Source organism: Contarinia nasturtii, unplaced genomic scaffold (assembly GCF_009176525.2).
Source record: "Contarinia nasturtii isolate CC-2019 unplaced genomic scaffold, AAFC_CNas_1.1 Cnas_scaffold_533, whole genome shotgun sequence".
Taxonomy (NCBI): domain Eukaryota; kingdom Metazoa; phylum Arthropoda; class Insecta; order Diptera; family Cecidomyiidae; genus Contarinia; species Contarinia nasturtii.
In genome coordinates, this window is record NW_022197885.1 from 5,018,367 (window position 1) to 5,031,781 (window position 13,415).

Genomic DNA, 13,415 nt, shown 5'->3' on the forward strand with positions numbered 1-13,415 from the left:
TGAGTATATGCTATCGAACGCATGTATGTGTGTATTGGTTGTCTCGAGTGACTCATTCATTTACAAGAATTGCCGTGTCACAGTAGTTATTATCGTCGCATATAGTGTTGCTCAAAAATCGAATAAAATGCCAGTATGTTACCGACGCACACATGCAAACACCAAAATTCCATTCAAAGTTGAATTTCCATGCACGATCAAGGCAGACACATACACAAACGCACAAATAAAAATAAAACAAGAAAAAAACAACTAGCACGATTGGCCGTTGAAATGAAGCGTTGTGGAGACAGAGCAACGATAGATATAGGTTTGTGTTTTTTTTCTCTTGTCTGTGAGTTGAATTTATCAATTGGCAGCAGCGATTGTGTATCGTTTGTCTTGATGCCTTGATGTGTGAGTCAAACACACTATATACATTGTTCTGTGTTGTTCAGTCAATATGTTCATGTCTTATGTTCAGTTTCGTTTGTTGAGGGCAACAGAGCCATTTCATATTCATCATAACTTCGTGCATTTTTGATATTATTATTTAATTAAAAAGTGTAATTTTTTGTTGGTCGTTTGGTTATTATTTGGTTCGTGTTTGATAGACGATCTCGAGTTGCGATGACATATTTTTGTGTACATTAAATTTCTATCAAGATGAATATTGTGCTGTTGTAGGTGCCACTCCTTTGTTGGATGATTTATTTCGGTATGTTTTTCCACAGTCGCTGCTCTGATTTTTTTTCCCTTCATGTTGTTGTTTTTATTTTTTTTTCGTTTGTTCGATGTTTGTCGTCGTTGGATAAGTTGATTTGTTGTGAGTTTTGAATCATAATTTTTCGTTACATTGGAACTTGAAGTGCGTGTTGCGAATAAATTTGGCATTTTTAATTCTATGTCGACCGTATTTCGAGTGGCACTAAGCCAAAGTGAATATTTGCATAAACGTTCGTTTCATTCTCGCGTTCGTTGAGCATTATGTGCGAGAGTCGTTGTGTGTCACGTTCAATGGACTATTCAAGACAAGAAACTGAAGCACTTCAATTACATAGACATTCGATTCATTCATTCATTTAAGAATTTCTTCCTTTTCGATGTCGACTCACACATAAAATACTCGTCAGTTTTATGATTATTTTATTTTGCGCGTCCAGTTTTTGTCGTCATCGTTGTCTGTTTTGTTTTGTGTTGTTTTTTTTATTAATGCTTGTGCAATTCATTTGACGCTTGATTTTAATTCCGTCTTGTTTCTTTTCATTAATTATTCTTTCTTTCATTTGAACTAGATAATGAATTTCGAGTAATGATGTTAAAAACGAAGTTCAGCTGTGTTTCGCGTGTGTTTATATGCATCGAGAAGCATCAGTAGCTGTAGTTGCGGCAACGAATCAATTATACAATTTAACCTGAAACGCGTAGAAGCATACATACCATTCGAACAAGAAAAAGAACGTGAAAAAGCGTCAAGCTACCAAGATAGACAGTGACAGAAAGTGAGAGAGACAGAGACAGAGACATTGACACATACACACATATACAATCGCATATCAACAACAGTCAAAGCAGAAAGAGAAATAAGTGCGAAGATCGACAACGATTTGCATTACGGAATTGGGATTTTTTTTTGATTTTATTTTATTCTCTTCTTCTTCTTCTTCGGTTTTCTCTGCTAACTGGCTGGCTGGTTTATATCAGTACGACTCATCATAACATTATACTTATCATACATTAGTGATTTTAATTTAATTCGTTGATTTGAATGTTATTGTGCTGTTTTTTTTCTCTCTCTCATAAATTTCATGTGTGTGTGTTTAGTTTCGTTTCGTTTTCGGTGCAGTGTTGAATGTTTATGCTGTTTAATCAGCAGCGAAAAATCGAAAAACATAAAACAATTATCAAATTGAAGAAAAATATTTATTTAAAAAATAAAATAAATCCACAAATTAAAACCTGAATCGACAAAAAAACCAACCGACCGAAACCGAAAAACTTATGAATACACAATTCAAGTGAAAGTTTAAGTGGCTGGTGCGCGCATTGTTGCTACATTTTCACAATCTGCTGCGATATCGAAAGAGTGGCATACAAAAAAAGAGAGAAATAAATATAGTGTAGATTGAAGTTATTAGATATTGCACAAGATCAGCACAATGACGTCATTTCAAGGTCTGAAGGGACTGTTTGGCAGCAAAAAATCGGGTTCGCACAATAATCGACACATTGCCGAAATTGGAACACCGACAAATGTTGTGCATGACATACATGTTGGAAAGAATGCACATGGCGAACTCGAAGGTAATTTATATAATTTAAAGTGACAACAACCGGCATTGCAAACCGTTTTTATCAACTCTTTCTTTTCTTCTTCTTCTTTCTGAATACGATTAGGTTTGCCAAAGGCCTGGGTTCGCATTATGAATTCACAAATCACACAAGATGAACAACAAAAGAATCCAGATGCAGCCTATCAAGCGTTAAAATTCTACAATTTTTCGATATCGATGAAAAAACGTGATGAAGCAATTTTCAAGCCATTCGTCACCGAAGCGGACATTGAAGATGAATCGAAAGATTTAGATAATTATGTAAAAATTGGCAAAGTGCATACGAGTCATGATTCATTCGAAAGCAGTGAATCAGAGAAGGAATCGAATTCATCATCATCGGAACCGGCACCGCCACCATTGCCAGCCAAAAAATCCACCGCCGGACTACCGCCAAAGCCAAAAATTATGCCAAAACCGAAACACATTCAAATGAATAACAAACTAAATCAAGCCATGCACGATTTGCGTGTCATTTCCGAATTACAAAAATCCAAACAATTACTTGCCCAGCAACAAAAACATCAAAAACATGAGTCAACCATTATACTACCGGCAAAAGATGAACATCACAATAAAACCGAAAGTGGATTTGATGTGGAACGACCACAAACAACCATAATCAATGTACAAGATTCAAATTCAAATAATAATTATGAAAAAACATCGGTGTTGGATATCGAACAAGAATTAAAATGTATTGATGATATTTTAGCAATATCCGATAATATTGAACCGGAAAATTTTTCGCCAAATGAAGATGATCAATTAATATTACGGCGAAAAGATGTGGTGCGTCAACCGAAATCCGACGAAGAGGTGTACGATGAATTACGAAAAATTTGCAATTTAGAAGATCCAACATTACGGTATGAAACGAAATTGGAAGTTGGCAAAGGTGCATCGGGTGTTGTGTTCATTGCATTGGATTTAAAAACCGAACAAAAGGTCGCAATCAAAACGATCGACCTGAAAAATCAATCATCGAAAGAGTTAATTTTGAATGAAATTCGGGTATTGAAAGATTTCAATCATAGGAATTTAGTGAACTTCCTTGACGCGTACTTCCTTGAAGGTGAAAATCATTTATGGGTGGTCTTGGAATACATGGACGGCGGACCATTGACCGATGTTGTTACCGAAACAATTATGAAAGAACGACAAATTGCAGCTGTATGCCGAGAAGTATTGAATGCCATTTGCTTTCTACACGGACGTGGTATTATTCATCGTGACATCAAATCGGACAATGTGCTGCTTGGTATAGATGGTTCGGTTAAAGTGACTGACTTTGGATTCTGTGCCAACATTGAAGGTGACGAAAAACGACAAACAATGGTTGGAACACCATGTAAGTATATATATATTTCCAAAACATGTGTCGGAACGATTAATCACCTTTTACTTTTTTATCGATCAATTAGATTGGATGGCTCCAGAAGTGGTGACACGTAAAAAGTATGGCAAAAAAGTGGACATCTGGTCAATTGGCATAATGGCAAGTTTTGCTTTACTTCAAGTTGATAATATATAAATTAACATTTATTAATTGTCAATTTCAGGCAATAGAAATGATCGAAGGCCAGCCACCATATTTGAATCAAACACCGTTGCGTGCACTATATTTGATTACGGCCAATGGTCGACCGGAGATAAATAGCTGGTCAAAATTATCACCAAAACTACAAGACTTTTTGGATCAATGCCTGCAAGTGGAAGTTGATAAACGAGCAACCGCCGAAGAACTGCTAAAACATCCATTCCTCGATGATTGTAGTGAACTTCGTACATTAACACCATTGATCAAGGCGGCTCGTCGCATCTTAAAACGTGATGACATTTAAGATAACCATGAATAACACTATAAATTCAACAAAAAAACATGAAAACTATAGCTAAATGCACACTCACACGCATACATACAATACAATTTTATACAAATTACCAAAACCGGTTCGATGCTCATCGGTAAATTAGAAAGAAATAGCTCACAAACAGAGAGAAAACATAGAAGTTTGTTAGTATTATAAAGAAAAATTAAGTGCACGTTTCTGTTTTCGAAATTATTGTTATTATTTGCTTTTGGCTGGAATTTTCGATTACATTTTTTTACACCTTCAAAAACATACATTTTAATGAGATATAGAGAAATTAAACGAAACAAGTAAAACAGGCATTGCAACGAAATACAAACAGACGCAATACAGGAATAAAAAAGGATAAATTTTCGTGTTGATGGCTGTGAAAACAACGACGAAAAAAAATGGAAGAAGAATAGAAAAGTATTATCACAGAGACAAGTGACAAAAACAAACATTTTTTTTTATTAATTCATTGCTATTCATCGAATGTAAATTAAAATTCTGCGCTTTAATTGATTTATGGGAGTTTTAATAATTTAAACTATGCCGCAGAAAATTCGCTTCAAAGATTGTGAATTGTGCCTTTTTAAAATTCAACAATTTTTTTTTTGTATTCGTTTTATCTCGTTTTTAGTTTGCTATTTTTGGCTTTTATGAAGCAACAATTGATGTGTTTATTTGTATGTGTGAATGTTGTTGCGATTGGTATTGTCATGTGAAATGAAACAGTATGCTTGGAATAGTCATAAGATGTGTGGTTGGAAAAGACAAGTCATTATTATATTAGAATAATTATCATATTGAAAATAAGCTTGAAAATTGTCAAGAAATTCATTTTATCAAGTCAAATGAAGCACGTGCATTGTTGCCTATCAATATAAATTTAATATCTTTGAACACCCGAAAATCGGCACATGCAACGAAATGTTCTAATTTGCATTTTATTTCATTCATTTAGTTCAATCGCTCAATTGTATATTTTCTTTATATTTAGCAAAAGGTTTTATTTCCATTCTTTTTATTCCTATTTTTCCCCCCTTTCATCATTTTCGTACATTCGATTCATTTTAGACTTTTCCATTAGATATTAAAATTGTTGATATTTTTGCCTTTAATTTATTTCTATGAAATGCATCAAATCAAAATGAAAATTTTGCTGATTAATTTTGGATACGAAATCACAGGTGCAGTCAATGAATTTCCCTGATTCGGTTCGATGTTACGGTTTTTTTCTTTGGTCAATCCAAAATTATTATTAATTCTTTTTTAGTGCAAACAGTACGAACACAAAATAATATAAATCAAGTACAATTTGATGCAAATAAAGGCAAACGAAAAACAGAGAAGATAAGCATTTTTTTGTATAAGAGAATTCTTTCAATTGAAAGCGTATGTGTATTGTCGACTGAATCGACTGAATTTGATTGAACAAAAAAATATATAAAAAAAAAAACGAAAAATTAAATGAAATTGCCGTGTTTTAACTACAAAATAACAGAGGAAAGCAAATACAGTGTGGGAAATAATTCTAAATCAAACAAAAACCCTCTAGTTTACTGATTGAATTGTAATTAATTGTGCTGCTGTTATGATGAAATCACAATAACATGACAAACAAAGCCGATATATATTTTTCACAAGCGAACCGTAGAAATTATTGTAATTTTTCTGCTCTTCCCAGTGATGATCATGATGATAGCTGTATGAACGCAGGAAACAAACACCTGATCAAACACATTGCAGCTTCACACAAGTCATACATTGCATTTTGTGCCTTTGTATTTCCATCGACAGCATTTACATACATTTTTTGTATTGTATTTTATACATTTACTACATTTACAATGTTTTTTGACGATGATGTTTTTTGACGAATTTTTCGAACAATTTTGCTCTATTGCAAAGAAGAATTAACAAAAAAAAATACAACTACATTTAAGCCAAATATAGACGTGGATACGCCAATCATATTCTCTATCGGTGATAAATGACCGAATACATAAAATACATACAAAAATTAATGAGAAAACTCTTGATCAAATTGAATGCATGCAAAAGACCAATTTACGCACTTATTAGATGAGGCAAATAATTAGGCATTTGATATTATGCCGCCCTCCGGACAAATTATTATAAACAATTTTAGCGATTTTTTGATATTTTGTGGCCAGAATAAATTAATATAATTTATGGAATGAAGCACTCAGCTATCATGTTTAATGAATTTAGTGTGAGAATTTTAAATTCATAAATATAAGATACAAGTATTGATTTGTCAATTTTTTTTTATTGCATAAACTAGGAGATTAGCTGAATGTGTATAAATTTTAATGTCTTTTAAATTTAAAAGGAATTAAAGGAACAATATCATAGTTCTTGAAATAAATGAAGAAAAAATCAGAAAAACAACGATGACTTTTTTTGTGTTTTTTTATTTTGATTTTTGACACCAGCCATAATACTAAACAGACTCATATTAGACTTTTTTCCCCTTGAATTATTATTATTCATGAACTGAATGTTTACTAATGCCGATGCGTCATATCAGGTCAAATTCGGCTCAAATTTCTGCAAACTCATTTCGGTATAATTATAACTACTAACAATAATCAGAATTACGGTTTTGCCATATGACTCACTCGTGACGTATGATTTACTTGGATATAACATGGGTATGGTTGCGCTTCAAATTGTTCAGCAAATCTCATATTCATTCTCCGGCTATATCCCACTTATTTGAGTTTTTTTAAATAGTTGTTTACTATTGTTCTCAATAGGTTATGCTAAATATTTATGGAAGCATTCTTATCTTTTGAACACTGCTATGAACTTCAACTGAAAATGGTCATGTGTCAAAGAACAGATGAGTACATATATGGTAATCTTTAGAAAGTCCGAAAAAAACTATAATACTATGATACCGCAACGCATACGTTGCACGGAAATGTGATAAGTATAATGTCGTTGTGATAAACCAAACATGGAAAATGCCGTTTGAACAAATACGACATCCGAAAATTCTTATTTCGAATATTGAAAATATTTCAATGCCTTCAGGAACTAATTATGAATAATGAAAATAAAAAAAAAAAACAGTCGAATGGAATGCTCTCCGACAATAGACGGATAACTCTTTGAAATGAATTGTTTGAAAACGAAAAAAATATTATTGCATCGGCCGGGAATCGAACCCGGGTCGCCCGCGTGGCAGGCGAGCATTCTACCACTGAACCACCGATGCTTGTGATAGAAACACCATTCATTATCAACAAGTCACCGAATATGATCAATAGAATAGCTAACACATGCCTGCCATTCTCTTGATTTTAATCATCTTCATAGCAACAGACGCTGCTATTATCAACGCGTGCTTCTACGTGATCGATGCTCACTATTTCAACAATTCATGTAGAGGACTGGATGACGTTTAAGTCTTTCGAAGAGGCAAACAACGACATTCTCTTTAGACAAAATACTAATTAAAATTTAAATATTGCATATTGACAATATTACCGTTTACTTTGTTCGTCAGCCGTTTGTGTAAGTGGCATTTAAAATGGTTTGTCATTATTTCAGTTAAAATTATTTCTCATGCAATAAAAGGCCAGGGAGAATCTTCGAAATACCGCGATAAATAATGTTTAGTATATCACAAGCATCGGTGGTTCAGTGGTAGAATGCTCGCCTGCCACGCGGGCGACCCGGGTTCGATTCCCGGCCGATGCAGTAATATTTTTTTGCTTTTCTTCATTTTATTTTTAGACCTTTCACGGATGTAATTATTATATTCAATTTTTATGTTGGACTGTTTTTTCTTATGGCTTTTCTATGTACCAATGGAAATTTCAACACATATTAATTTTGCATAAAACGTTAGATGTGTTTGATGCGAAACCATTGCTATAGCTTCAATGTTTTTATACGTAGCAGAATTGTTGTAATTCAATACGAATGGCAAACAGAAAACATCATCTGGTCTAAAATGTAAAAGTCAATATGAAAACAGCTGATCACAGTGATATATGAATGCGTTAAGTGGCTTAAAACTTGTCTCCTCTATGGTCTAGTGGCTAGGATATCTCGCTCTCACCGAGAAGGCCCGGGTTCGATTCCCGGTAGGGGAAATTTTTTTTTGTTTACATGTGAGATTTTTTTAAAATTATTTTTTAAACCTCTTATTCAAAAATTAAAAAAAAAATTAAATATAAATAAATAAATTGAATTTAAAAATGTGTTTGTTTTTGTTATTACAGAAAACGAATTCTGATATGAGAAGATTTTGAATGAAATTCGTAAGTGTTCTATTTTTGTTGATATTATAAACGTTTAGACACTGCTGTGTCAAAACTTTTAGGTTTCATCTTAAAATGAGTGGTTCAACACACTCAATTTAGATTAAAAAAATGTTTTCTTTGTGCATAAAGAAGTAGGAATAAAACTGTAGTCAGAAATCAAAATATATTCATTTTCGCATTAATTCTTACCAATGTTCTCAGTGTTGGCGATTTGAGCAAGCAAAAGCAACAGACAACAATAAAAATATTTGTCTGCTGTAAATTTCGATTGAATAATTCAGAAAATACAACAGCGCTGAAAATTCAATTGAAAAGAATTCGTTTTGCCAAAGTTTGCATAAATTCCATTTTTTATAATAAATAAAGTGTAAAAATGTCATTATTTGCGTATTTAATGCGTATTTTATTTGTAATACTTGTTACCAAATACATTCAAAATACTTATTAGAAAATGTCAAGCTTTCTACGATAACTTTTATCTTATATTCAATTAAAGTGATAATTTCGGATTTTTAGTTCATTGAGACATAATATGGACTCTCCGAAGTAATCCGCGAGTGCTGGGTCATGGGTATTCGGGATCAGTTGGTGTGTCTACTATAACTTCAGGAGGCACAAAAATTGGTTGATCTCCATCATCGCCATCATCGCCATCATCCTCGTCATCATCTATGTTTAAATCTGTGTCAGTCTGATCATCTTCATCAAAATCTGAATAATTTACAAGTCAAGAAAGTTAGATCAATTTTGAAAAATAATTGAACTAAACCTTCGCTAAGCACAGTCGAATATGAAAGAAACATCAAGAAAATTATAATAAATGTCTTCATTTTAGTGTATTCATCGATTAACAGAATTGAACTGACATCTTGGCGACTATAGCCCATTTATATATACTTAAAAAATAAAAATCTAGCAAAAAATCAGACTTGCATTGACTTCCAAAATTTCTTGAACATATTTATTATATTTAATTATAATAAAACTAAAACAAAAATCCGATACGTCGGTGAATGCACTTGGTCTGTTCATATGTATAATTGTTTTCAATATTTTGTGATAATTTTTGTATATGAAATTAAGAACTTTGCATTTATTTATATAATTCAGTGTAAATCGTAATGTTAAGGAACTTCTCATTTGTTTCAAAGTAAATTTGAAATAAATCGACAAATAAACAATTCTTATAACTTATGACTGGATTCAATGTTTATTGTTATTGCTTGTACAAAATAAAAAAAAACTATCAATTGCACATATATTAAAATGCTTATATTTAGATTTTGCTTATAAATTGAATCGTGCGCTATAAATCTTATGGATCATCTTGTGGTTTCATATTGGAATTATCGTGTGATGTACTTGGTGACCAAACCACCTTTGGTCGAATCATCATTTTGGTTGACTTAAGTGAGTAATCTCCGAGCCATTTCTCCCAAATAATACCAACATAATTATTATTCAAAGGATTAAATCGATAAACACCATTCAGGTTGGCTTCGATGCAGCTAAAATATTTAAGATTAAAAATCAGTTTGAATTAAATTCAATTGCAAAGTGACAATACTTATTAAACCACCATCCGCTGGCATAGGATTGTGAACATGAACAACACTTTTGACGTCCATCGATGCCGGTCTTGTCGTTTTGTTGATCGAAAGTGCTGAAATCTTGATTGTGATGGTATGCCATTGCGTCCAAACTCTTATCGCTTCCATTAAAACCACTAACAAATAAATTATATCGATTGTCTTCCGAATCAACGCGAAATATTTCATAACGAAATTCAGTTGAACGATTGTCCCACGTGCCCAATACGATTTTCAATTCCATGTCATCGTCGTATGTGAGTTTATGTAAAAGATCATTGCCATACCAAAAGTCACCGCTTAAATTACCAAAGCCAATTTTATAGTCATTCCAAGAGCGATTAAAGTTCTCCGGCATTGAAATGCCATTGAAATGACCTCTTGATTGAATAACAGTCCAAGCCAAACCAATTTTATCGAATGAACAGAGCCGCTCCGAAAATCCGTTTGCGATTTTAAAACGATGAATTTCATCGCCACTTTCTAAATTTGTAAGTGCATGACATCCGTTGCGTGTTGGTTGACCGTATTCTGTGCACAAAATCAATTTAATGAATCATAGATGTGAAGAAAAATGCTCGAATTGTCCCATATAAATATTTACTTGCACTGACTTGTGTGCCGCTCTTAATTGCACTGTAATCCAACTCAACATCCGTTTGGTGGTTATCCAAATTTGGCATCGAATTGTAAATGCGGTCTTGTCTATTGCCATGTTGTATCACATCCGCCGAATGGTTTGAAGTTTTCAAATGAAATGCATTTTCAATGATGCCCTGGTTTCGTTTGGACCGATTTCTCTGCGAATGAGAAAATTAAATTGAATTGAATTCAGGTCAAACGTAATAAATTTGCATGTCAATTCTGAGTCATCATCGTCGTAAGTTAACTTACCATATTTGTCATTCGTTTGCGTTTGCGAATGAATTTTCCATTTGAAGTGGATAATTTTCTGTCATCGTTCAAATGCAATAATGTCGATGGCATTTCGGGGGTAGTTTTTAGTTGAGACTCTGTTATCACATCACTTGAGTTCAATTCATTTGCATCTTTTGATATAGTTGTGCTATTTACACGTTTTGAAAATTGTATGTTATCATCCTTGGAGTCTTGTTTTATCGTATCGTTAGTATTTCGTTGATTAAAATAATTTGCGTCAAAGAATTGGATCAATTGTGATTGCATATTCCCAAGTCGATTTAAAATATCACTACTCTCCAATCGATTCAATTCGGCAAAACTATGAACGAATCCAACTAATTGCTCAATTTTCGATTCAACATTTCGAAATTGTTCATCATTTTCCGATGGTGTGTCCTTGTCCGGTTTTTTATTTCGATTCGTTTGCGTGGTGCATTTTCTCTGTTCCAGCACTAATTCATCGATTCGTGCATGCAATTGTTGCACAGAGACTTCCAATCGATCTAATTTACCATTTATTGATTGACTTCCGAAAATTGCCTCTTGAATCACTTGTAATTTTTGTTCGGCCGCATTTTGATGATTCATTATTTGATCGATGTCATGATTTAAAATCTCAAGAGTATTCAGTTTGTCTTTCAAATTGTTCAATTTCGTTGTTAAAAATGTCATTTCGCTGCCATAAATGTTTGTGTATCTTTCCATTTTTTCGTTGAATGAGCCAAGAGTCATTTCCAATGTGTCAACGGCACGTTTCATCGACTGATAACCATTATCTGGAGATGTGAGATCCGTCATTTTTTGTTTCATATCATCGTTGATTGGCTCTTTCGTAATTTCACTTAATGTGCTTGGGCGTACCGTGACTGACGACGGCAATGTCGACGAAAATGGCAACGACGATGACGAAAATTGCGATTGTGACGAAAATACGAACGGCGATGATACTTCATTTGGCGGCACATTGTATAGCATTTTTTCATTATTGTTGCCCATAATTTCTTGGAAATGGATGTGCACCCCCGGTTTTTGACCGTCATTCATTGAAACCACCATGTCAAAGACGAGCACCAACAATACGGTCACCTATTAAAATCAATCGATAAAACACAAACAAAAGAATATTACAAATGGTCTTTGGGTTTTGAGACTCATTAAAACTTCGTGAATGGCAACAAGTGTTGGTAAAACTGTTTTTACATTGAACAACTGCACCAGTTGATACATTACCCACAACATTTTTCCATGCAAAAAACAACACATTTCAAATGCACACTGATTGCTCCTTATTGCTAGTGATGTTCAAACAATAATTAATACATAATACACAGACTAATTGCACTGACGCAAAACCGTAAGTCGACTGAAATTTACAACGAAATGCTTCAATTGATTACGATTTCAGTGGAAGAGAAATTAACTCCGAACTCATGATTTCGAATAAAAAAAAATAGGAGTGTAATTGAATTTCGATTCTTTCTCTGAAACGTTCTGGCATTCGTAACAGGAAAGAGATACAAGACATGTAATCAGTTCTCTCAATTTATTATCAGTACAATACTTTTATTCTATTAATAATTTCGGTACGTTTCGTGCATGTGAAAAATGGAAGCGATACGATAATTTCAATAAGAAACTTTCACGCACATATTCAATTGCGTATCGACAGATTGATGTGTGAGCATTGATAAGAACTTTATACATTCTTTTCGGTGAGTTCTTTGAAACAAATTCAGGTCAATGTAATTGAGCAATGCTTTCATCTCTGATTGAAATGAGAAATATCTGATTTTTAATTGAATTAATTTTCTGTGAAACAAAAATCAACCATTACATTCAACATCGATTTTAAACTGTTGCAAACACTGTCTGTTTCATTAGAGAAGATCTCCAATTTTTTGTGTAATATAAACTTATTCATTTGAATTTGATGGAAAAAACGCCCAACGAATGCGTAGTAAAATCATTCAATTTTTTTTTATTCAAACGAACACACACCAAAATAATTTGCTGTCCAAAGCCATGATTTTGAAAACACCATTAATTGAATCAAATCGAATTGGAAACAGAGCAAAAAGTAACCATTTCCAACAAAATTCCATGCACAGTCATTAAAATTCAATGAATTTGATGGATCTTCTGATTGGTGTTTTTTTTATGTGCACCTCAATGTCCACTTCGATTTTCGCTTGTTAACTATTCATTTTGATTGCACTCGGAACGAAGTGCGTAAAAAAAACGAACAACAAATTATTTATGTAAATTAAATAAAATTCAGTGTCACTTTGGATCGCATGTCACAACTGATATTGGTTGAAATTTCATTGTCATTTGAAATGGAAAAATGTTGAAAACAATATAAATCGAAAATGAAAGGCAACCGAATAGATTAAATATGCATTGAACAGAATAAAATGGCGAAAAGAACTGATAACA

The 13,415-nt window shown here is 33.1% G+C and overlaps 2 protein-coding genes and 3 non-coding genes across 9 annotated transcripts; 3 read left to right on the forward strand and 2 right to left on the reverse strand.

Moving 5' to 3' along the window:
• The first annotated feature begins 248 nt into the window (after nucleotides 1-248).
• On the forward strand, nucleotides 249-5,627 carry LOC116339607 (serine/threonine-protein kinase PAK 2-like). Of its 2 annotated transcripts, none has more exons than XM_031765584.1 (5): nucleotides 249-310; nucleotides 1,275-2,283; nucleotides 2,377-3,663; nucleotides 3,737-3,810; nucleotides 3,875-5,627. In XM_031765584.1, exons 2-5 carry the CDS (start codon nucleotides 2,139-2,141, stop codon nucleotides 4,154-4,156), a joined length of 1,788 nt encoding a protein of 595 aa, XP_031621444.1. In that variant the 5' UTR covers nucleotides 249-310; nucleotides 1,275-2,138; the 3' UTR covers nucleotides 4,157-5,627. The 2 variants fall into 2 exon arrangements, with proteins under 2 accessions (XP_031621444.1, XP_031621443.1); XM_031765583.1 differs by lacking the exon at nucleotides 249-310 and adding an exon at nucleotides 365-697.
• Nucleotides 5,628-7,344: 1,717 nt separating this feature from the next.
• Trnag-gcc lies at nucleotides 7,345-7,415 on the reverse strand. Its single transcript has one exon. It is a non-coding gene; the product is annotated as a tRNA-Gly (tRNA).
• Nucleotides 7,416-7,829: 414 nt separating this feature from the next.
• Trnag-gcc lies at nucleotides 7,830-7,900 on the forward strand. The gene has a single exon. It is a non-coding gene; the product is annotated as a tRNA-Gly (tRNA).
• A 326-nt stretch (nucleotides 7,901-8,226) lies between these two features.
• On the forward strand, nucleotides 8,227-8,298 carry Trnae-cuc. Its single transcript has one exon. It is a non-coding gene; the product is annotated as a tRNA-Glu (tRNA).
• Nucleotides 8,299-9,690: 1,392 nt separating this feature from the next.
• On the reverse strand, nucleotides 9,691-13,163 carry LOC116339394 (angiopoietin-2-like). Of its 4 annotated transcripts, XM_031765242.1 has the most exons (6): nucleotides 12,978-13,133; nucleotides 12,210-12,342; nucleotides 10,953-12,065; nucleotides 10,663-10,858; nucleotides 10,037-10,589; nucleotides 9,691-9,977 (listed from the first exon to the last, which is right to left on the reverse strand). In XM_031765242.1, exons 2-6 carry the CDS (start codon nucleotides 12,240-12,242, stop codon nucleotides 9,785-9,787), a joined length of 2,088 nt encoding a protein of 695 aa, XP_031621102.1. In that variant the 5' UTR covers nucleotides 12,243-12,342; nucleotides 12,978-13,133; the 3' UTR covers nucleotides 9,691-9,784. The 4 variants fall into 4 exon arrangements, with proteins under 4 accessions (XP_031621102.1, XP_031621104.1, XP_031621103.1 ...); XM_031765244.1 differs by lacking the exons at nucleotides 12,210-12,342; nucleotides 12,978-13,133 and adding an exon at nucleotides 13,145-13,163; XM_031765243.1 differs by lacking the exon at nucleotides 12,210-12,342.
• Nucleotides 13,164-13,415: the final 252 nt, after the last annotated feature.

Excerpts from the sequence above, each read along its gene's own strand:
- LOC116339607 (XM_031765584.1), top strand. The coding sequence starts at position 2,139 with ATGACGTCATTTCAAGGTCTGAAGGGACTGTTTGGCAGCAAAAAATCG. Across the intron at positions 2,284-2,376 it reads TGCACATGGCGAACTCGAAG|GTTTGCCAAAGGCCTGGGTT; the intron begins GTAATTTATATA and ends GAATACGATTAG. Across the intron at positions 3,664-3,736 it reads AACAATGGTTGGAACACCAT|ATTGGATGGCTCCAGAAGTG; the intron begins GTAAGTATATAT and ends TCGATCAATTAG.
- LOC116339394 (XM_031765242.1), bottom strand. The coding sequence starts at position 12,242 with ATGTGTTGTTTTTTGCATGGAAAAATGTTGTGG. Across the intron at positions 10,859-10,952 it reads GCAAACGAATGACAAATATG|AGAAATCGGTCCAAACGAAA; the intron begins GTAAGTTAACTT and ends TCTCATTCGCAG. Across the intron at positions 10,590-10,662 it reads CGGCACACAAGTCAGTGCAA|AATACGGTCAACCAACACGC; the intron begins GTAAATATTTAT and ends TTTTGTGCACAG.